The 22,595-nt window shown below is 44.2% G+C and overlaps 1 protein-coding gene across 4 annotated transcripts in view; it reads left to right on the top strand.

Annotated features, from left to right (window-relative positions):
- Positions 1-22,595, top strand: part of CLIP1 (CAP-Gly domain containing linker protein 1) — a 91,433-nt gene that overhangs the window by 40,444 nt on the left and 28,394 nt on the right. For 3 of the 4 annotated variants that reach the window (XM_079762405.1, XM_079762407.1, XM_079762406.1), the window contains exons 9-17: positions 3,600-4,544; positions 6,078-6,194; positions 8,753-8,810; positions 9,778-9,861; positions 10,769-10,925; positions 11,805-11,970; positions 12,069-12,284; positions 18,916-19,032; positions 21,241-21,347. In XM_079762405.1, coding sequence (XP_079618531.1) covers positions 3,600-4,544; positions 6,078-6,194; positions 8,753-8,810; positions 9,778-9,861; positions 10,769-10,925; positions 11,805-11,970; positions 12,069-12,284; positions 18,916-19,032; positions 21,241-21,347 — 1,967 coding nt within the window. Of the gene's footprint in view, positions 1-3,599; positions 4,545-6,077; positions 6,195-8,752; positions 8,811-9,777; positions 9,862-10,768; positions 10,926-11,804; positions 11,971-12,068; positions 12,285-15,327; positions 17,581-18,915; positions 19,033-21,240; positions 21,348-22,595 lie in introns of all 4 variants that reach the window. The other variant, XM_079762408.1, reaches the window with a different exon arrangement.

The raw sequence follows: 22,595 nt of genomic DNA, 5'->3' as shown, positions 1-22,595 counted from the left end.
AATTATCCTCTTATTGTCCTATTCCTAGTCACTGGGTTTTCTAGATACTTTTTTTTGTTTCTGTTTTTTTACTTTAGCTCTCTTTTCCTGCCTCCTTCCCTGGCCTCTTGAGGGAAGGGAACGGAAGCATTGATTCTTTTAAGTGAGAGTTAAGGACTTTTACCCCACTTATCTTCTGTTTTTGTTTTTTTTTCTCCTTGATATTTGTTTTCTCTTTGCATTTCCCTCCTTTCTGTCACCTCGGTGGTTAAAATGCCAGCTGTCAGGAAGGAAAGGTGTGTTGGGAAACAGAATGGCTTCTTACCACTCAGAGCACCCTTGGAACCATTGCGTTTGTCATGTTTTTGCTTATATATTTATTAACACACCTACACAGTACTTACTTCATGCCAGGCACTATGCTGAGTACTTTACAAGTATTAACTCAGTCTCACCACAACCCCAGGTAATATTGTCCCCATTTTACAGATGAGACACTGAGGCACAGAGAGATTAAGTAATTTGCCTAAGGTCACACAGCTAATAGTAAGGCGGAGCCAAGATTTGTATCTAAGCCATTTGGCCCCAGAGTCTGTGCCCTTAACCACAGAGTCTGACTATTATGGAAATAGTTTTGTGGTGAAACATTTAAGAAATAATATGAGTTATTTATATAGAAGAAAATGTGTGTGTGTGCGCGCATATCATGAATTTGACTGTCAATGGCTAAATTGCCCAGATCTTTAATTTTAAAATTTCAAAAATTACTCTATCTCTGATCAACTATTGGTTATAAAACCTGATTTTTTTCTTTTGAATCATTAGTATTTTTAGAAATGTCCCTAGTTGACAAATCATCGACTGATCTAAAAATCTACATAATTGAGTGATTTTTCTTCTCTAAATCATGTTTTTACTTTTTTAAGAAGAAAGAAAATGTTCTCAGTCAGCCTCAACACTAAAGCTACCTCCTGTGTATGGGGTGAGAGGAATTCCCTGGTAGTTTGGTGGTTTCTCCATTGCTCAAGAGCCAAAGACTTGGCCTGGGAAGTAGAAGAGACTGATGATAAGGCTGAGCTCCTTGGTGGGGCTGGCTGTCGAAGGAAGGATAGTTTTTTACTCCCAAACTCCTCTCCCAAACTGCTTTGTCAGCAAACACCTTGGATGCTTTTTTGTGTGGCTATGGATAAGAAGACATCCATTCACCGCATGGATTATTCACACATTTCCGATTCAAGCTGTCATTTCTCTTTTTATCTAAGATTAAAAAAATTTTTTTAAATTGACTTGAGTGAGAGACAGAGACAGAGACAGAGACAGAGAGAGGAAGGAAGAAGAATGAGAAACATCAATTTGTTGTTCCACTTATGGATACATTCATTGGTTGATTCTTGTATGTGCCCTGACCCGAGGATCGAACCCGCAACTTGGGTGTATTGGGACGTTGCTCTAACCAACTGAGCTACTTGGTCAGGGCTCAAGCTGTCATTTTTCTGTAACAAGTCGTGTCTTCTGTTGATCCTCACTTTTGGTTTGTCAAGTGTGAAATCAACCAGTGCCCCATATATGTTTCATATCACCTAGACTCCTTTTAGGAAGCGCTTTGGAATTCCTAAAAGCCAATAAGCCCAGCTCATAAACAGTGTGCTCGGGGCTGTAGAGATCTTAACAAGAATAAGAAATGACACCTGACTTTTCTGGCCTCAAATTAACAGGAGAGGCAGACCCATAGGTAGTTTTGCCTGAGGGCAGACTTTTGGGAAATCAAAAAAAAAAATAGACGTGCTATGAAAATGCTACATAAAGTACAACCACACTATTTATTATTTTCACTTATTTTCTTCACTTGGCATTTCCTCAGTTTGACTGTTTTGTTCTGCCTAATGAAGAACTATTGCCCTCTTGGATTCATTTGTCATAGACCTTGTAGCAGTGGGCCTGTCAATATTTTGTACCTTACCTTGTGAAAGCAAACTCTGGAACTCCCTACTGCACACCCCAGAAAAAATGTTATTGAATTAACATCTTGAATCTGAATGGGCTGTGGCCCGGAAACACAGCAAGGGTAGATAGCTCTGAAGTATTTAATGGCTCAATTATGCAGTCTTGGAGACCCAAGTACTTTCTCTTCCTATCTTTCCGGGGGCATTTAGTCTATTGACATCACAGCCTGTACGTGGGCAGAGGAGAGAGAGTCAGTGCAGCCATTCCTTTCTGTCCCGGTCCAGGCAGTGAGGGGGAGGAGTTTGACCCAGGAAGCTTGGGACTGGCTGGTGTGTTTAATCATTCACGCTCCCTCCTATCTCCCAGGTTAGCCAAATACCTTTTATTCGTGAGGCTACCGCTTCCCACACATTTTGTAGACTAATCTGACTGCCTAACAGGTGGCAGAGGGAAATAATTTCCTAAGAAAGAAAGGCCACAGGTCATGTAAGTGTTTTCCTTAGTCCAGGGGTGTGTATTTAAAAGAAGCAGGTTCCTGGGTCCCTCCCTGAGCCGAAATAGAATCAAAATATGTGGGAGTGACTGGGCACCTGCACTGTAGACACGCGTCCAGGTGGCTCACGTGCACACTGGAGTCCGAGAACCACTGGGTTAAGGGAACGAGGTATGCACCTCAGAATGCGACAGAATTAAACAGTCCAAGAGGGGTGCTATGTAGGATTCTTTTATATGATTGCAGGTAAGTCGTCATTCTTTATCATTTTTTTAAAAAAAGGTTAGTAAGTTAATTCATCATCCAGTTGAGGCTTTTATTCTATAGTTGCTGTGCTATTCGTTGAAACATTGGATAGGTAATTTTACACCTCTGATACCCGTGCTGTTCAATAGGAGTATAATATGAGCCACATATGTGTATATATATAATTGAATTTTTCTGGTACTCACATTAACATACTTTTTAAAAAAGATAACAGGTGAAATTAATAATATATTTTATTTAAACTAATATATCCAAAATATCATTTCATCATGCAATCAATATAAAATCATTAACAAGATACTTTATGTTCTTTTTTCTCCAAGTCTTCAAAATCTGATGCATATTTTATGCTGACAGCCATGTCACCTCAGACGAGCCCATTTCAAGTGCTCTGTAGCCATAGGTGGCTCATGGCTGCTCTACTGGACAGCACCATCCTTTAAAATCATCTCCTTCAGATCAATAAGCATTGATACATCCTGAGTGAAGCGGAGAGAAAAAACAGGCAAAATAAGGAGGATTCTGTCCACCAGCCTGCAGATATATTTGAGAACTTTGAAAGTTACTGTTTCTGTTAACTTCTTATCAGTTTCATGCTGGTCATCATGTACTTCCTCGCTTTAAGCTTCTTTGGAGGAAAAGGAAGTATTTTTGGAGTTAAACTCAATATCAATTTTAGATTCCTTTAGCGTGTCAAGATGGTGGAAGTTTGACAAAGATTATAGTTTTGAATTGGAGCTATCAGAACTGGGCTTAAACCACGATCATAGTTAGAGACAGACTATCATGTAGGCATTGTGGGGGTAGTTTGCTGCCTTGGGATGGGATAGGTTTATTTAAGATCTTCCAAGTTAAAGAAAATCGTCCATGATTTGTTATTTAAATGATCTCTTTTTCTTTGGACTGCTGTTACTAGGTGGCTACAGTGTCAGAAAAGTCTCGTATAATGGAGCTAGAGAAAGACCTAGCGTTGAGAGTACAGGAAGTAGCCGAGCTGCGAAGAAGGCTCGAGTCCAATAAACCTGCCGGGGATGTTGACACGTCACTCTCCCTTTTGCAAGAGATAAACTCTTTGCAGGAGAAGTTAGAAGCCGCCCATACTGACCACCAAAGAGAAATTGCCTCCCTGAAGGAGCGTTTTGGAGCCCAGGAGGAAACCCATCAGAAGGAGGTGAAGGCTCTGCAGGCTGCCGCGGAGAAGCTCTCCAAGGAGAACGAGTCGCTGAAAAGCAAGCTTGACCACGCCAACAAGGAGAACTCGGACGTGATCGCCCTGTGGAAGTCCAAGCTGGAGACCGCCATCGCGTCCCACCAGCAGGCCATGGAGGAGCTGAAGGCTTCCTTCAGCAAGGGGGTGGGGACAGAGCCGGCCGAGGTGGCCACATTGAAAACGCAGATAGAGAAAATGAGACTAGATTACCAGCACGAAATAGAAAGCTTGCAGAATCAACAAGACTCCGATCGGTCTGCTCACACTCAAGAGATAGAAGCCGTCAGGGCAAAGCTGATGGAGGTCATTAAGGAGAAAGAGAACAGCCTGGAAGCCATCCAGTCGAAACTGGATAAGGCCGAAGACCAGCATCTGGTGGAAATGGAAGACGCCCTGAACAAGCTGCAGGAAGCCGAGATAAAGGTAAAGGAGCTAGAGGTGCTGCAGGCCCAATGCAGTGAGCAAACCAAGGTTATCGATAGTTTTACGTCACAGCTCACGGCTGCCGAGGAAAAGCTGCTGGATCTGGACGCCCTTCGGAAAGCCAGTTCCGAAGGTAAATTGGAGATCGAGAAACTTAGACAGCAGTTTGAGGCAGCTGAGCAACAGATTAAACGTTTAGAGGTTGAAAGGAATGCTGCAAGTGACAAGGTTTGTATTGACATCCTTCATCTTTTTCTTTTCCATTTGCTTTACTTACTTTTTCATTGTATGGTTTTGTTTGTTTTTTTGAAGTTAACTCATCTTCCAAATTCTTGATTTAAGTAAGACAAATTTCTTGGTGTTAACCAATTTCCCAGTTTGAATGTAGTATGTTTTGATAGTCTTGAGTATGGTTTCATCTGAGGAAATTGGAGAAAATAATGGCTCAGTTATGTGAATTTGTTTCCAGGGTGTTCCTTTACCTCCATGCTTTTCTGTGATCTACCATTCAAGCTTAGTTTCAGTCTAGAATCTCTTTTTAAAATAGAGAGCTCCCTAATTTGATGGCTCTAAGGTAAATGAATGAATAAATTCGATAGAAACTCACATGATCATCGCCTTTCCTAGCACCATAGTTGCCTTGTCTGTGAGGTCATATATGAAAACAAAATGTGAGCTCCGAGCAGTACTTGGCTGTAATATATGAACATGCCGTGATGAGTAACGCTCACGGCAGAATTCGGGTTGAGAGCCTGGAGCCCTTCGCAATGCCTCTTAGGTCTCATTGGAGAGTTTCTGTGCCACAAGCAGAACACTGTCTATTCCTCCTTTGGGGGGAGAGACTTGATGAGGGTGCTTTTGGTCAAAGCACAGGAAGTTAGGTGAAACATCTGCCAGCTTCCTTTCCTACAGCGAGCCTTGTTCAACAATGTCGTCTTCACTTTCTGGCTTGTTCCAGGAGCTAATGCTCTTCCCAGTCCTCCTGCCACTCGGTGAGGCACCGGCACTGATGCCGAGTGTCCTGAGCTTTTTGCAGGAGAAGCAGCTCTATCGGCAAAGAAGGAAGGGTTGTGAGGGTTAAGTGGGGAGGGGAGGACAAATGGCAAAAATTGCTAAGTAACCTTCGTTGAAGATGATAAACTATTTACAGGAAATTTTTCTCAAATCTCACTCGATTCCAAAATTCCAATCAAAATACAAAAGTCAGTTAGTGGGGAATATGCAGCTAATGGTTGGTGCACTTTTTTTAAAAAAAAATCAGGATTTAATGAAAGCCCATTTCTGATGACTGTGGTCTAGTGCATTTTTATAATTTCATTTTTTATGTTAGATGTTGGAATACTTTAGGCATATAAAAAATACAGAAAATGGTAACCCAGACCACAGGTACCCATCTTTTCTATCTTAAGGCTTTTAAAGTCCAGGAAATGAAATTGCTTAACTAACTCATTCAGAAAGTAAGCATCCGTACTTGCTGCTTTAAATCATGTTGATATCCCAAATAGAGGCATAAAAAAACATTCTATTTTGATTACTTTAAAATAGCCATTAGATAATCATATCTAGGACTGACTGTGAAAAGTCATTTGTTTCTTAGAGTAAAAAAAACAAACAAAACAAAAGGGTTTCTTACCCCCACCTTTATCCCTTTCAGTTGTGTTTGTTTCTCATAAATTTTTGTGTTTATTTTTTTTTGTTTGTTTCTCATTATTATTTCGTTTTTGTTCATTTGCTTCTGCACCACGTAACTGTGTATGGTAGGCTAGTAGCATTTCCAAAGAGCTGCAGGGGAAAGAGCTCACACTCAGCAAACTTGAGGAGCACGTGAGTGAAGTCAGTCATGTGAAAGAGGCTTTGGAGAAAGAACTTCAGATGTTGGTAAGTACCTGCTGGGAATCTGAGTCTCTGGCCAGTCGAATTGTTCCTGTTTACAAACAAAAATCTCCATAAAGAAAAAGCATTGTACGTAGTTCTTTCTCTCTCAAAGTATTGATTTAAACCGAGTGTATTAGTAATTGGCTGCTAAATACCTTGAGGGGAATCTGATCACACCCAAACTAGCAATAAAGGTAGGTATTACAGTCAGTCGTCCCCCCTTATCCGCGGGAGATACATTCCAAGACCCCTGTGGATGCCTGAAACTGCGAGGGTACTGAACCTTGTATGTACTATGTTTTCTCCTATGCCAGACAGATCTTTGATAAAGTTTATCAGTTAGGCACAGTAAGGGATTAACAACTATAACTACTAATAAAATAGAACAGTGATAACAATATACTGTAATAAACGTCATGTGGTCACGCGTTTCAGGGGCCCCTTGCTGAAGTCCTCATACAGGCTCAGTGCTTTCTGGCACAAAACATTGCCATTAATTGAGACATGTTTTCTGCTTGTCTACCCACAAATTTTAAAAAATATATTTTTATTGATTTCAGAGATGAAGGGAGAGGGAGAGAGAGAGATAGGAACATCAATGATGAGAGAGAGACTCATTGATCATCTGCCTCCTGCATGCTCCCTATTGGAAATCAAGCCCACAACCCGGGCATCTGCCCTGACCAGGAATTGAACTGTGACTTCCTGGTTCATAGGTTTACATTCTACCACTGAGCCATGTCGGCTGGGCCACCCACAAATTTAATGCCTTTTCCATCAAGCACTAACCATGCACTGTGGTCCTAACTTTTGGAGTTTGAGGTGCAACAGCAAGACTAACAGGAATTTCTTTTCCTTCACAACTTCACAGATAGAAGATTCTCACCTCAGCATACAATTTTTTTTCTTCCTTAAGTTGAGGACTTTCACCTTTTTACTTGCAGGGGTGGGGAACGTTCAGCCCGTGGGCCATATATGGCCCTAGAAATCATTTGGTCTGGCCCTGCCAAGGCATTAGGAAAGAGTTAATTAAATGTTTGACCAAATATCGCAGGCTAGTTTTTTTTTTTTTGTTTTTTTTTAAAATATATTTTATTGATTTTTTACAGAGAGGAGGAGAGAGAGATAGAGAGCTAGAAACATCAATGAGAGAGAAACATCAATCAGCTGCCTCTTGCACACCCCCTTCTGGGGATGTGCCCGCAACCAAGGTACATGCCCTTGACCGGAATCGAACCTGGGACCCTTGAGTCCGCAGGCCGACGCTCTATCCACTGAGCCAAACCGGTTTCGGCCGCAGGCTAGTTTTTAAGGTGATAATTTTGTATGGCGCGTGAATGGTGTTATAAATAACCCTATGGCCCTGGGCAGAAATAAGGTTCCCCACCATGAAAAGGAAGCACTTGATGCTGATCTTTGCCTATCTGAACCGCCAGCACCACTGCTCGAAAGGCTGCTATCCAGTAAAATAAGGTGACTTGCAATAAGCATTGCGATATCTCGACAGTCGATTTGATAACCAGGATGGCTGCCTAGGGACTAAGGGGCAGCCAGAGTATCCAGCATGGAGACGCCAGACAAAGGGATGAGGCACATCTGGGCAGAACAGGGCAGGATGGCACAAGATTGCATCACGCTACTCAGAACAGCACACGATTTAAAACGTTTGAACTGTTTATCAAATAGTTTATTTCTGGATTCCACATGTAATATGTTCAGACCTTGGTTGGCGGTGGAACTGAAACCATGGGAAGTGAAATCTCGAATAAGGGGACCTTCTGTTCCTTCAAAAATAATCTGTCCTTTGCTCTGGTGATGTGTTGCTTTGGCGTGCTATTGAGTGCTTAGTTTTGTTAGACACAGGGACCTTCCTAGTTAGGCACCCAGCATGTTTGGTTTCATGTATGATGAGGCCATGCACTGTGCCTTCTCCATTTGCCTGGTGACAGCCAGCCAGCCTGGACCCCTGGACCCTCTGTTAGCAAGGCAGGTCCTAATTCCGCAGATTCACACAACTCTCTCTTACAACTCAGCTTATTCACATCAGGAAATTTCTTTTTCTTTTCTATATCCTCCTCGGTTTCTAATCCCAAGAGGTATGATTTTTTTTTTTTTAGCTTTTCTCAACTGTTCTTCCTACCTTGCCTCTTGCATCAAAAACATGAGCTTAACCAAGGTTGATCACCATAAGCAGTGCCAGTGATAACCACACATTGGTGGGAAAGGAGTTGTAGGCTTATGGAGGAACTAGGTAAGGGAAGCATGTACCACACTGTGCACACACATGCATATACTTAAATATGTGTGCACACACACACATATATCCAGATGCATGTGTATGCCCAGGCATGCACACATGTACATGCAAATCTCATTCACTCGTGCTTATACATGCACAGTATGCATACGGTAGTAATTGATGCCTCCATGTTTTAAGTGTAAGTTAGTTTTAATAAAACAAAACCAGTCACAAAAATTAGGTAGCGTAGTTATAACTGAAACATTTAGTCTTCATAATTTGAAATCTCTCTATTCTGAATACCCAATTCTTTTTTCTTTAGAAAGAAAAGTTTGCTGGTGCTTCAGAGGAGGCGGTCTCTGTCCAGAGGAGTATGCAAGGTATGTGTTTCTTTTTTCTTTATTAAATATATTTTTGTTGCTTTCAGAGAGGAAGGGAGAGGAAGGGAGAGATAGAGACATCAATGATGAGAGAGATTAATCGATTGGCTGCCTCCTGCACACCCCACACTGGGAATCGAGCCCACAACCCGGGCATGTGCCCTGACCGGGAATTGAACCATGACCTCCTGGTTCATAGGTCATCGCTCAACCACTGAGCCAGGCCAGCTGGGCTGCAAAGTATGTGTTTCTAGTGTATGAGTAGATTGGGTTAGAGAGTAGATTGTGTTAGAGAGTGTCCTGTTCTTACAGTGGAGCTGGCCCCTGCAGTACACAAAGTCCATGCTGCCCACAGTCCGACTGCACCATCCTCCAGGCCCCTGCAGTGCCCAGTAATACTGCATTCCAATACTCAAATGCCCAGTAATTTTTTTCTTCTTTTATTTTTATTGATTTTAGAGAGAGAAAGGAAGGAAGGGAGGGAGGGAGGGAGAGAGAAACACCTATGGGTTGCCTCCCACCCCCCACCCCCCGACGGGGGTTCATCAAACCCACAGCCGGAGTATGTGCCCTGACCAGGAATTAAACCCTCCACCTTTTGGTGTACGGGATGATGTTCCAAGCAATTGAGCCACACCAGCCAGGGCATTCATTATTTTCTTCTTTTGACTTAAAGTTTGTTTCATATTAAAATGTAAGTGTACTTAAGGAAAGTATTATCTTGCCTAAGCTTTAGTCCCTGATAGCTCTGTTGAGTTTTAAGTGGAAGGATGCCTGCATAATCTACAGATTTGCGGAGGCAAAAGTGATGCATGCTTATATTCTTGAGGTTCATTATACAGTGTTTGATTTGCAATGGAACTTTTTAGTATTCCTGTGACTTCAAATCTCACACATATGATTTGCCAAGCTCTAGATGGCTTGTTAAATATGAAATATATTAAACTTTTCACTTTATCCTAAATAGAAACTGTAAATAAGTTACACCAAAAAGAGGAGCAGTTTAATGCGCTATCTTCTGAATTGGAGAAGTTGAGAGAAAATCTAACAGGTAAGAAGATGTCTCTGGTTACTAAACATTAAGTATAGTATGCTCCCTAGGATTTGAGATAATTGCAGTATGTTAGAATAACATATCTATTGAGGCTTAATGTCTTCACTCATTAGGGTGATATAATGAGACAAAATACTTGCTGAGGTCCTTCAGCAAACCCTCTCGGCCCTGTTTTCAAACGAGCCAGTGTCCAGCCACATCGCTCCGCTCCCACTGCTGTCCTTGACCCAAGCCAACCACCTTGCATCTGCGCTACTCCAATAGTTGGCTTCTTGCCTACTTCTGCCCTTGTTTCCTTCTGTCTGTCCTCAGCACAGCAGCCAGAGCGACCCTTCAGCATCAAGTCAGCCCCCAGCTCCTGCCACTCCTCTGCTCAGGATCGCCCATTGGCTCCCATCTCACTCAGGACCAGAGGCTGTGGTCCTTACCACCACAGGCTCTGCTTTCTCTCTACTTCACCTTGTACTAGTTTTCTCTTTGTCCTTTCCACTCCAGCCACAGTGGCCTTCGTGGTGACACCTGCATGTCAAGCATGTTCTTGCCTCAGGACCTTTGCACTCGCCCTCCCCTCTGCCTGCAGCCCCTTGCTTCACTTCCTTCAGGTCTTGACTGAACTGTCACCATCTCAGAGAGGCCCTATCAGAGATTTAACCCCCCCACCCCAACTTCTTTCTTACTCCTTTCTTTGCTTATATTTTCTTCTTCTTAGCACTCAGCACTATCTATTATAGTATTTCCTTTCTTTATTGATCTTGTTTATTGCTTGTCTTCTTTGCTAGAATATAATTTTCACAGGGATTGCTATATGCAAATATCCTCAGAGCCAGGCTTGGTGTACAGGATACAGGCAGTCAATTTTTGTTTATTATAACAGCAGTGCTATTTTTTTTCTATGTCTATTCAGGCATGGAGGCAAAATTTAGAGAGAGAGATGAAAGAGAAGAGCAGTTGATAAAGGCAAAAGAAAAACTGGAAAATGACATTGCAGAAATAATGAAAATGTCAGGAGATAATTCTTCCCAGTTGACAAAAATGAATGACGAGTTACGTCAGAAAGAAAGGTGCGTATGAGCGCTAATAAGAGTGCCTGCTCTAGGTTAGGCTCTGAGGCAGGGCCTCTCGGTGGGAGGGTAGCCCAGATCTTCAGGGTTGTTATGTTTTCTTTCCCGTCTCTTCTTTCTCTTATTGCCTCAGTGTATACTTGAGTCTACTGCTTAACCTCTAAGGAATACAATATTGTAGCCCTTCCGTTGACTTGTTAGGAAAAGGTGGTAGTTTATCAATGGCAGTAACATCTTTTACAGGCAGTTAAAAATATTTTTTAAATATGTTTTTATTGATTTGAGAGAGAGAGCTAGGAAGAGGGAGAGAAAGAGATAGAAACATCAATGATGAGAGAGAATCATTAATTGGCTGCCTCCTGCACGCCCCTCCTCCCCCCCTCCCCCCGCCCGGGAATGGAATCTGCAACCTGGGCATGTGCCCTGACCAGGAATCAAACCATGACCTGGTTCAAGGTCGATGCTCAACTACTGAGCCACACCAGCTGGTTATTTATTGTCATTTTTATGTTTTATGTTCTCAAGCATCACTAGAATGAGTTTTTTAAAAATCTAGTCTGCTAAAATTTTGACACTTTGTAAATGCTCAATATGTTTACTTTTCACTCATTTTTTCCTGTAGATCTATGGACATAAAATAATCCTAACAATTATAGTAGATGCTACTCTAAATAATGTATTTATAGCTATGAAAGTTGTTAAAATTAGTCTTCAGGACAAATCAAGTTTTTGGTTGTTGCTTATTTCAGATGTTACTAATTACTCATAATATTTATAATCATTAATACAATTATGATTAATAGTACCTTTCTAGTGGAACTCTAGAACTGAAAGCATTCTCTTGAAAAATCTGACACGGTGTATTGAAACTTCTCCTAGAAATGTGGAAGAATTGCAGCTAAAACTTACAAAGGCCAATGAAAATGTGAGCTGTCTGCAGAAAAGTATTGGGGATGTAACTCTCAAAGCTGAACAGAGCCAGCAAGAAGCAACTAAAAAGCATGAGGAAGAAAAGAAAGACTTGCTGAAAAAACTGCTGGACCTGGTAAGGAGGGAACACACGGGACTGTTTGCTGGCGAGGCAGGTGAGGGGCAGTTCAGTTGTGGTGAGGTGACTCATCCCTTCTCTCGGGGCTCCCGCAGGAAAAGAAGATGGAAGCGAGCCACAACCAGTGTCAAGATCTGAAAGCCAGGTATAAGGAAGCCAGTTCTGAGACCAAGGCGAAGCATGAGGAGGCCCTGCAGACGCTGCAGACGCTGCTGCGGGGCACAGAGGAGAGGCTGGCGGCCACCCAGGAGCAGAACAGGGACTTGATGCAGGAAGTGGTGGAACTGAAAAAACAAGCCGAGGAAGCTAGAGTAAGTGGCAGAGGGAATTTCGTTGCATTTGTTTCCTTGGGTTCTGCTTCAGGCTGGAAGGGCACTTAGCAAGTGGCAGCTAAGGAGAGGAGCTTGACAAATGTTCGCCTTGCCAGTGCATGGCCTGATGGTGAATCACATTTCCTGCCAGCCGCTGTCCTTGTCCAGGGTAGGCCATAGCTGCAGGTCTCTCCCCTGAACATACCATGTGGCCATCGCCCCCTCTGCTGTCACAAAGCGTCCGATGTGGCCTGAGATTGGTCTGCCTTCTTGGAATAGACTCTTTGTTGTGAGAAAGCTTGTTCCTCTAATCTTGGCCACCTTGCAGCCACCTTGCGGGCTAGGAGAGACCTGTTGCAGAAAAGCCAGAGGTAGAGGCCAGGTGCGGAGGTGAGCAGGGAATGAGCCTGGTTGGAGCAACAGCTCCCAGAGGACTTAGAGGGTAGGACTCTGGAGAGCACTTTTGCATGCTCCCCAGGAAGGCACAGTGAGCTTATTGACAAGGAAGCTGGATTCAGGGCCCGCACGGAGACATCGTTATTAAATAAGAGTAGAATTTGATGTATTGCATTTCGTTTTGTGGTCAGGATTGTATCTGTGCCCTAGTAGATTTTTATGACTCTAGTAACTTAATGTTCAACCTTTCCACTAGTGATTTTTTTTTAATATTATTTTTATTGATTTTAGGGAAGGGAGAGGAAGAGAGCAATAGAAACATCAATGATGAAAGAGAATCATTGATCAGCTGCCTCCTGCATGCCCCCTACTGGGTATCAAGCCTGCAACCCAGGCATGTGGCCTTGACCGAAATCGAACCTGGGACCCTTCAGTCCGCAGGCCGATGCTCAGTCTACTGAGCCAAACCAGCTAGGGCTTTATACTAGTTTTTAACTTTTTCTTACTGCTATTTAACTTACTGAAAGAAAAGTAAATACTTGTCTTTATTTTGAATGTTCCAGAGAAATGTTTATAGAGGAGGAGTTTGCTAGAGAGAAAATCTACAAAGAGCATCTGTAGGTCTTGAAACAGATCCCATTTAAAGCTTGTAAATTAAGTGGATCGTGACACAATATATGTTGTGTATAAGATGTCTAAGTTTTCTCCCTCCTGCATGCTGGCCACCAGGGCTTTCTCTTCTCCCTGTAAAATACCTAAAGTTCCATGAGCCATTCACTTAGCACTGGGTGTAAGTTCCAGATCTGCTGTCTTTGTGGTTCCCTTGATCTGGACAGACTCCAGTTTTTTCGTGGTTCCCTTAAGAATGTTGCAGCCTGACCTGACCACAGCATTCTAGTAGTTTGTGTAAAGTCTCATTAACCTTGTTTGCTGGCTGGGTGTCTGTTTGTTTGTTTGTTTACAAGGGTCATTTGGTTCACATGCCGGGACTGCTCCCCCTCCAAAGTGTCTGGATATTCGGTGTCTGTGGCTTTCAGTGTTTGTCAACAACACTGGCTCACAGGCTCTTTTTGAGAATCTAATGGAATCTTATGATGTTTTTCCTGGGAAAGTTTATATATACACCCAGCAAGCTTTATGTGACATTCCAGGAGGTGCGTGGAGCCCATGAGGCCTCTGCTTCCCAAGTTGTAAGAGCCCTGGTTCTATAGCTGTGCTGTCCAGGACAGTAGCCACTAGCCACGTGTGGCCATTCAAATATAAATTAGTCAAATATATATATCTACATATATATATATTATTGCATTTATTGGGTTGACATTGGTTCATAAGATTATATAGGTTTCAAATGCACATTCTATGATAATTGATCTGTATATTGCACTGTGTGCCCACCACCCAAAGTCTGATCATCTTCCGCCACCATACATTTGGTCCCTTTACCCTTTACTACTCCCCGCCCCTCTTCCCTCCGGGGGCCACCATACTGTTGTTTGTGTCAGTTTTATATCCCACATATGACTGACATCACATGGTTCATAGCTTTTTCTTTCTGACTCATTTTGCTTTGCATGATAAGTCAGATTTTAATAAGATCGGCTGTTTAGTCACACTCACCGTGCTCAAGTGCTCACACATGTGGCTAGTGGCTAGCATACAGGACGGTGCAGATGGAGAACATTTACACCATTGCTGAAAGCTCTGGACAGCGCTGGTTTAGACACTGGTCAATTTATGCGTTCTGTAAACGGATGCATTTGTTTAAAAACCCACTTATTTTCATTGCCAGAGCTTAGTGAATTATTCTGTATTTTTAATGTTGTATGTAATATTGGGATGTAATAATGTTGTATGTAATAATGTTGTATGTAATATTAGATCCGTGTCAGGCCAGCGACTCTCCTTTAGTAAGTAAAGGTCTGCCGTAAGTTTGAAAGCAACAGATTTTTTTCCCCTTGCCCTTACCCTGCCATCCCCCCCACTTGTATTTTTTGAAAATATGCTCACTTTTCATAGTTTGTTGGATTGTATTTTTAAAGATTCTTTTGTGCATCCTTTCTACATAGACATTGTTGGATAATTAGAATGGCAGGGAAGAATCTTATGCCCCGATGTCAAAAATCACACTACTGTTTTTTCTTTTTAATTTATATATTTTTATTTATTTCAGAGAGGAAAGGAGAGGGAGAGAGAGAAGCATCAGTAATGAGAGAGAATCGTTGATTGGCTGTCTCCTGCATGCCTCACACTGGGGATTGAGCCTGCAACCTGGGCTTGTGCCCTGACCGGGAGTCAAACTGTGACCTCCTGGTTCATAGATTGTCACTCAACCACGGAGCCATGCCGGCTGGGCCACACTACTGTTTTTACTCTTAAGCAGCTGTCAAGAATAATCTCAAAAATTCTCTGAAAGATAAAAGAAACTAATAGCTGTCTCAGCCCTTTGTGGAGCTAATCCCACTCTGTAGCATCTTATTATGGGCTCTGTTCTTCGGGACTCTTTCCCTTGTTATTCAGATAGTTTTCGTGACATTTATTATAAAAAATTTTTAACTTTTATGATTTAGGCTACATTAAGTTATCTGGGCTTGCATGTGTCTGCTTGATTTCACCTTATTTCCATTCTTCCCACCTTTTGTTTCTGTAGTCGCTAACTTGTTTGTTAACATCAGCCCAAAGAGAAACTGAGCTAATGTCAGAAGAGCTGAGGGGTCTGAGGTCAGAGAAGCAGCTTCTGGCGCAGGAGGGCAATGCTTTAAAGTCAGAGAAAGGTGCGCTTTTGTCCACGCTCGTAGAGGCAGAGGCCAGAGTGACGTTCCTCCAGGAAGACCAGCGGAAGCTGCGGTCGATAAACGAAGCCCTTACTTTAGAAAAGGAGAAACTCTTAGAAGAAAAGCTGCGTCAGGAGGAGCAGCTCCAGAGTGACGCTCTGGCTGTCGAGAGAGAGAAACTGCTTCGAGAAGTCAGTGCCGCACAGGAAGAGCTCTCGAAGATGCGCACGGAAAACGACTCTCTGCAGGCTTCCAGAGCCACCTTGCAGGCTCTCGTGGAGGAGCTCCAGTTCAGCAAAGAGAGTCTGACTGCCGAGTGCCAGAAGGATCGGGAAGAAAAAGACCACCTGGAGGACCACGTCAAGAAGCTCGTGAGCGAGAACCTTGCTGTGGCCAAAGATAAAGATGAGATCATTCAGAAGCTGCAGAGCTCTTACGAGGAGCTGGTCAGAGACCAGAAGGCCTTGGTGCAGGAGATGAAAGATCTCACGGCGGAGAAAAAGTCAGCGTTAGAGAAGCAGTCGGGCCTTGAAAACATATGCGTAGCCCTGAAGGTTGAAATGGATGAGCTCCTGCAGAGCAGCAGGGACCTGCAGCTAGAGAAGGGCGCACTGCTTCAGGACCAGGACAAGCTGAGCACCAGCCTGGCCGCTGCGCTCCAGGTCAAGCAGCTGCTCAGCGCCGAAGCCAGCGGGCTCCGTGCGCAGCTGGATGCCACCAGCAAAGGGCTGAGGAAGGCCGAGCTGGAGACCATGCAGCTTCAGGCCACAAACACCAGCCTCACGAAGCTCCTGGAGGAGATCAAGACCAGCCGGGAGATCACGGACTCCGAGTGCATCCAGCTCCTGCACGAGAAGGAGATCCTGGCCATGTCTGAGAGGAGGCTCCTGGCCGAGAAGGAAGAACTCCTGCGTGAAAATAGGCTTCTCGCTGAGAAACTCAGCCAGTGCTCAGAGGAGGCCGTCCGGGTCGAGGCAAGCCTGAACGAGAAGGTCGCGTACCTGACTTCGGAGAAGGAGATGGTTTGTCAGAAAGCTTCTAAGATAAAAAAGCAGCTGGACAGCCTCCTGAAGGAAAAGTCTGTGCTGGAAATGCAGAATGGAGATTTACTTGCAGAAAGAGAGAATTCCATCAACAGCATAGGAGAGCTTAAAAGGAAGTACGATCAAGAGTCTGCAAACAGGAGGCTCGTCATGCAAGAGAAGATGAAGCTCCTGGGTAACCTCGATGCTCTGAAGAAAGAGCTCCAGGAGAGAAAAAAGGAAAACCAAGAACTGGCCACCGCCAAGTGTGAGCTCTCGCTGAGGCTGAAAGAGGCCCAGGGCGCCAAAGAGCAGCTGGAAAAAGAGCACACCCGCATCCAGCAGGCCCAGGAGAGCCTGAATGCTGAGCTGGAAACGTGCTGCTCCGAGAAGGACCTGCTGCTGCGGGACAGGCTGAGCCTGCAGGAGGAATGCCAGAAGCTGAAGGAGGAGGTGCGCGCCGTGCAGCAGTCCTTGCTCCGGGAGCAGGAGGCCCGGGCCAAGGAGAGCGAGTCAGCCTCCTACGAGAACAGCAAGCTCCTTGGGAGGGCAGCGCACCTGGAGCAGGAGCTGGAAGAGCTGAGAGCATCCACCAAGGAGCTCCAGGCCGAAAACGTGGGGCTCGTCCAAGAGAAGAGCACCTCCGAGCAGAAGGTGGCGGAGATCCTAAAGGAAAAGGAGCTCCTGACTGCAGAAACGGCGCGGCTCGCTGCCAACATCGAGACACTGCGGAGCGACTTTGCCTCCTTGTCCAAGTCCAAGCTGGAGTTACAGGAGCTGCACAGCTGCCTCAGCAAGATCCTGGACGACCTGCGGCTGAGCCACGAGGCGGCCCTGGCCGATCGGGCCCAGGCGCTGCAGGACCACAGCAGCCTGCTGGCCGAGAAGAGGGAAGTGGCGCTGAAGCGGGACGAGCTCCTGAAGGAGAAGGAGACGCTGGCCGAAAGCTACTTCATCCTCCAGAAAGAGATCAGCCAGCTGGCCAAAACCAACAGCCACATTTCCGCCAACCTCCTAGAGTCTCAGAACGAAAATCGTATCTTGAGGAAAGACAAGAGCAAGCTCACCCTTAAAATTAGAGAGCTCGAGACTCTTCACTCGTTCACGGTAACGTGGGAGGTCCCAGCACTGAGCACCTGGACTACTAACACTGCACTAACTCCTTAGTGGCCAGGGCGTTTGTGTCCGTTTCCCTGCAAGGCAGTCCACCCCACTTTCTCCATTGTTTGTATGTCTCCATCTGTTTGTTGCCACCCAAAAGGGCACTTTTTTACTAAATGTCTAATTGCAGTAATCTCTCTCCATTAGAAACAGTTGTAAACTGTGAATACCAAGGATATATTTTTTAACTTTAGGGGAAAATTTTCATGAAAAAGTCAAATGGGGTTCTTTTTTTTTAAAATATGTTTTTATTGATTTCAGAGAAGAAGGGAGAGGGAGAGATAGAAATATCAATGATGAGAGAGAATCATCGATCCGCTGCCTCCTGCATACCCCACACTGGGGATCGAGCCCACAACCCAGGCATGTGCCCTGACCGGGAATCGAACCATGACCTCCTGGTTCATAGGTCGATGCTCACCCACTGAGCCACACCAACTGGGCTCAAATATGGTTAAGGCTTATGAACAATAGTAAAATGGTCACATTGTTGAAATATATAGTATCTGCTGTTAGGCTTTTTACTGTTTCATTGTGTCCGTCCATTTGGAGTTGGAAGGCTCCAGTGGAACCTCCATGGCTGGTAACAGGGAAGGCGTAACACTGAATTCCCCTACGTGTCATTGGACCGCTTATAGTTGCAAGCAACTGCCTAAAAAAGTTTTCATTTATTTTATGATTTATTTTTTACAGATTGCCAGCTAAGGGTTTATTTCCCTATTCATCTTATCTTTTTTATTCACAGCCATGTTTATATTCTTTACCCACCACTTCTCACATGGACATTTCCATTCAGTGCTACTCCTTAAGCACTTGACCCTTACATTCTAATTACACAAATAATTTTTATTTTTACTTGAAAAATTCCCCACCTCAATTCTGAGTGGTTTCAAAAGCCCCCCAATTTGAACTAGCAAGGATAGCATTTTAAGCTTCGAACGGGTACATGTGATTAAGAGAAAAATGCAGCCACGTAAGGGTATCGCTCTTGATCGTCACTGCACGTTTCTCTCAAGCCTAAGCCAGGATGGCGAGTGTGACTGTCAGTGTCGCTCGGAAGGTGCAGGTTCAGAGGGGTCTGGAACTGTGCACATTGCCCGTGATAATCGGTTTACTGAGAAATGGCCTGGGAAGGGAGCAAAGCCTCTCATGTCTCGGTCAGCGTGTGCTGACCTCAGGCTGGCCGGTCCCTGTGTGACCCCTGTGCAGCGCAGCCTGAGCGTTGACCTCGCGGGGTTGGCGAGCGTGGCCCCGTGCCTCACAGTGCTTTCTTGTATTTAGGCTGCTCAGACAGCAGAAGACGCCATGCAGATCATGGAACAGATGACCAAAGAGAAGACGGAAACTCTGGCCTCCTTGGAGGATACCAAGCAAACCAATGAAAAACTGCAGAATGAAGTAATCAGATTTAAATGGCTTTTTGTACAAAGGACAGCTTATCGACTTCATGGGATGTTTGATCACTAACTCAGGATTGTTTATTTTTTTGAAGTGTGGCCTCATGCAGGTTTGATCTTCGTTAGTGGAGTCGAATGTACACCAGAACCACGATATTAAATAAAGTGTATTACTTCATTGCTTACCTAGTAGGATCCACCTTTTAAAAACAGCGTGGCTTTCTGTGGTAACTGTTTGGTAGAACCACTGAGAGGAGGCACTGATAACATGCTCTAGTTTTTATATCTTTTCTCTTAGATCACATACACCTTCCCCCCCCCCCCCCCCCCAACTTTGAGCCATTAAATTTCATTCCTCAGCTCTGAGTTTGACGTAGGCCTTTTCTTGGCCTAATTCAGTACTGGTTCCCAATTGTGTCATCTCAAATTAGTCACTTCTGGGTCTTGGATATATTTATGTTGTCGAGATCATTTCGATTCTGTCCAAAAGTAGCATTCTCATTCTTACACCCTCCTCTGATTTCTTCCCTCCATCCTCCCAACTCATATCAATCCTTTCTGTCTTTGGAAAGATGTTACCAAAATCCTAAGCAGGGTGATTCGCCGGGAATAGTTTACATAAAATTCTATAGAACTTTGGGTGCTTTTATTTTTTATTATATTTTAAAATATATTTTTATTGATTTCAGAGAGGAAGAGAGAATTAGAAACATCAATGATGAGAGAGAATCATTGACTGGCTGCCTCCTGCATATCCCCTACTGGGGATCGAGCCTGCAACCGGACATATGCCCTTGACTGGAATCGAACCCAGGACCCTTTCGTCCACAGGCTGACACTCTATGCACTGAGCCAAACCAGCTAGGGCCTTTGGGTGCTTTTAAACGTGACAAGCAGATAAGACATTAAGTAAAGCACGATAAAGACTAGGCCTTCTCATTATGGAAGATCCAGGATGTGAATCTGTGAAAGACATGAGCATTTTGAGATAATTATAGGGTCAATAAAACTTGACACGGTAGGGAGTATATTTATAGAATTGACAGTCTTCGGAGAAGACTTTAAGCTAAAAATATAAAAACATTTAAAAAATCATTGATGATCATCAACATTAAAAGCTAAAGTAGATGAGGTTTTAGGGACTGGCCCTCACCTCTGAGGCTAGAATCGGGTGCCTCAATAGCCTACGCCCAGGTGTCTTGGTTGCAGCCAGAATACAAGGCAGAACAACTCATTTTCTGGACCCACGGTGATATTTTGTTTTTCTTGTTCTGTGACACTGGAATGTTAGAGGGCACGAACAGGAAGGTGGTGTGTAAAAATTAGCAAGACACTTTCTAGGACTCCTGACCGGTGACATGTGGCATAGCAAAAGTCTCTCTGGCCATGGGAGATAAGTGTACAAATCCCAGAAAGCCAGCCGGTGCCCGGAGCACACCCTGTGTGATGGGTGATCCCCTAAAGGGCTCCCCATCCTTGATGGGGGCTCCCCACCTAGAACTGCAGCCCCTGCCAGAGCCTGTGGTTGGTCACATCCCCACTCATCCCTGTCCCATGTCTGGATTCCCGCCAGGGGCCAGGCAGGCCCTACACCCGGCTATGTCCCCCGCGGGCAGGTGGCGGGGCGGAGGGTGTGTGAGGGCCTTTTAGTATCACTACATGGCTTTGTCCTCCTCAGATTGAAGTTCCAGTGGATAACTCTTTCATCCCCCGTCTACACGTTTTGTTTCAAGTAACTTTTTAAATGAGGACTATGTAAAATTGGTACTGGTGTTGAAAAATATCATAGCCTAAATCACTAATCTTAAGGAGAGAGGTTTGTTTTCATTACAAAGAAGAACACTTACTGAGGTCAAGCCTTTGAAATTTCTTTCTTTTTTAAAGGATGGTTCATACTTGACTAGCAAGTTCAATGATAAATGTCAGGAATTGTACACAAGGTGAAATGAAACTTTCATTTTACTTACGAAGCAGTTTAGTCTGACATTTTGACCAGGTGTACAAGAATCCAACTAAGTGTAAAGGGGGGGTTTACAGTTTATAACACTTGGTCATATGCAATCTCTTCACCAGGGTGATTTTTTTTTTTTATAAGTGACTGAGTTCATTTTTTTTTTAATGCCCATTTTCGTGAATAATTTGTCATTATTCAGTCATGTCATTGGAAAAGGAGATAATTTCACTGAGCTTTTTTCTCTTGGTCTTTAAGTTGGATACACTTAAAGAAAACAACTTGAAAAATGTGGAAGAGCTGAACAAGTCGAAAGAACTTCTGACTGTTGAGAATCAGAAAATGGAAGAATTCAGGAAAGAAATGTAAGTTTATCTCCTGTGAGAGATGTTGTGGAACTTACTAAAGTCACAAACGTGAAAACAATGCTAATTATTAAAAAATATATATATACTTGACAAGTACATGGAGTAAAAACAGTCACCCTCCTGCACCTGAGAAGGGGCCCCTATAACACACTGACGTAAGTCAGAAATACAGGTGTGGTAAAGATCAAAATGAAATGTGTGCTGGCTGGTGGCCCGAACCCCAGCCCAGCCCCCCACTGCCAGCATCCCACCTCTGAGCTCTCTGGGCCGTCCTAGGAAACGGAGGGGCAGGGCCAGAGTGAGCCTCGCCAAGAGAGCTTGGGAGTCGAATATGATTCCTCCTCCCAGCTATACGACTTCGAGACTCTGGTCACGGTCACTCCACTGGTTGGGGTTGAAGTATTCAAGGTCCTTGCTCAATCATTCTGTCCTGCCCCCTCCCCCACAGTGTTGGGTGGTTTCACCTCTCGTAAGAGGTAAATTGTTTTTGTGCCCCCTTCCTTGAATGAGCCCCTCAAGCACTGCAAGCTTGGCCTCATGCCAGTGGAAGCAGAGGAGCAGGAGCAGAAGGCGGTGCTGCTGCCCCTCTAACCTCGGCCCGTCTTCCTTCCTGGAGCCGCACTCCCCTGATCCCTGATGGCCGTGGTCCAGGCGAGGGGCCAGGCCGAAAGGCGGACAGAGCCTAGGCTGTTTTTTTTTTTTTTTTTAAATCCTCAACCAACAATAAGTTTTCATTGATCTTTTTTAGAGAGAGAGGAAGGGAGAGAGAGAGAGAAACAAACATCGATTGGTTGCCTCCCACAAGTGCCCCAGCTGGGGCTGGAACCTGCAATGCAGGAATCAAACCCGAAACCTTTTGGTGATGCTCTAACCAACTGAGCCATTGGGCCAGCGCTAGGCTGCTTTGATTCTTAACTTTTTTTTCCTGGCCCGCCTCTATGAAGTGCATGTACCCACTGCGTTCCAAAGAAAAAAAAGGTGTTTCTATTTTCAAATCAGGTCCATGTCGCCAGTTTTTAATATATATATATATATATTTAAAATATATATATATATATGTTTTATTGATTTCAGAGAGGAAGGAAGAGGGAGAGAGAAGCATAAGTGATGAGAGAGAATCATTGATCGGTTGCCTCCTGCACACACCCCAGCTGGGGATTGAGTCCGCAACCCAGGAATGTGCCCTGACCAGGAATCAAACGGTGACCTGGTTTATAGGTTGATGCTCAACCACTGATCTATGCT

Source organism: Cnephaeus nilssonii, assembly GCF_951640355.1.
Source record: "Cnephaeus nilssonii genome assembly, chromosome: 22".
Classification (NCBI taxonomy): domain Eukaryota; kingdom Metazoa; phylum Chordata; class Mammalia; order Chiroptera; family Vespertilionidae; genus Cnephaeus; species Cnephaeus nilssonii.
The sequence above is the reverse complement of the archived record's forward strand: the minus strand, read 5'-3'. Positions and strand labels throughout refer to the sequence as shown.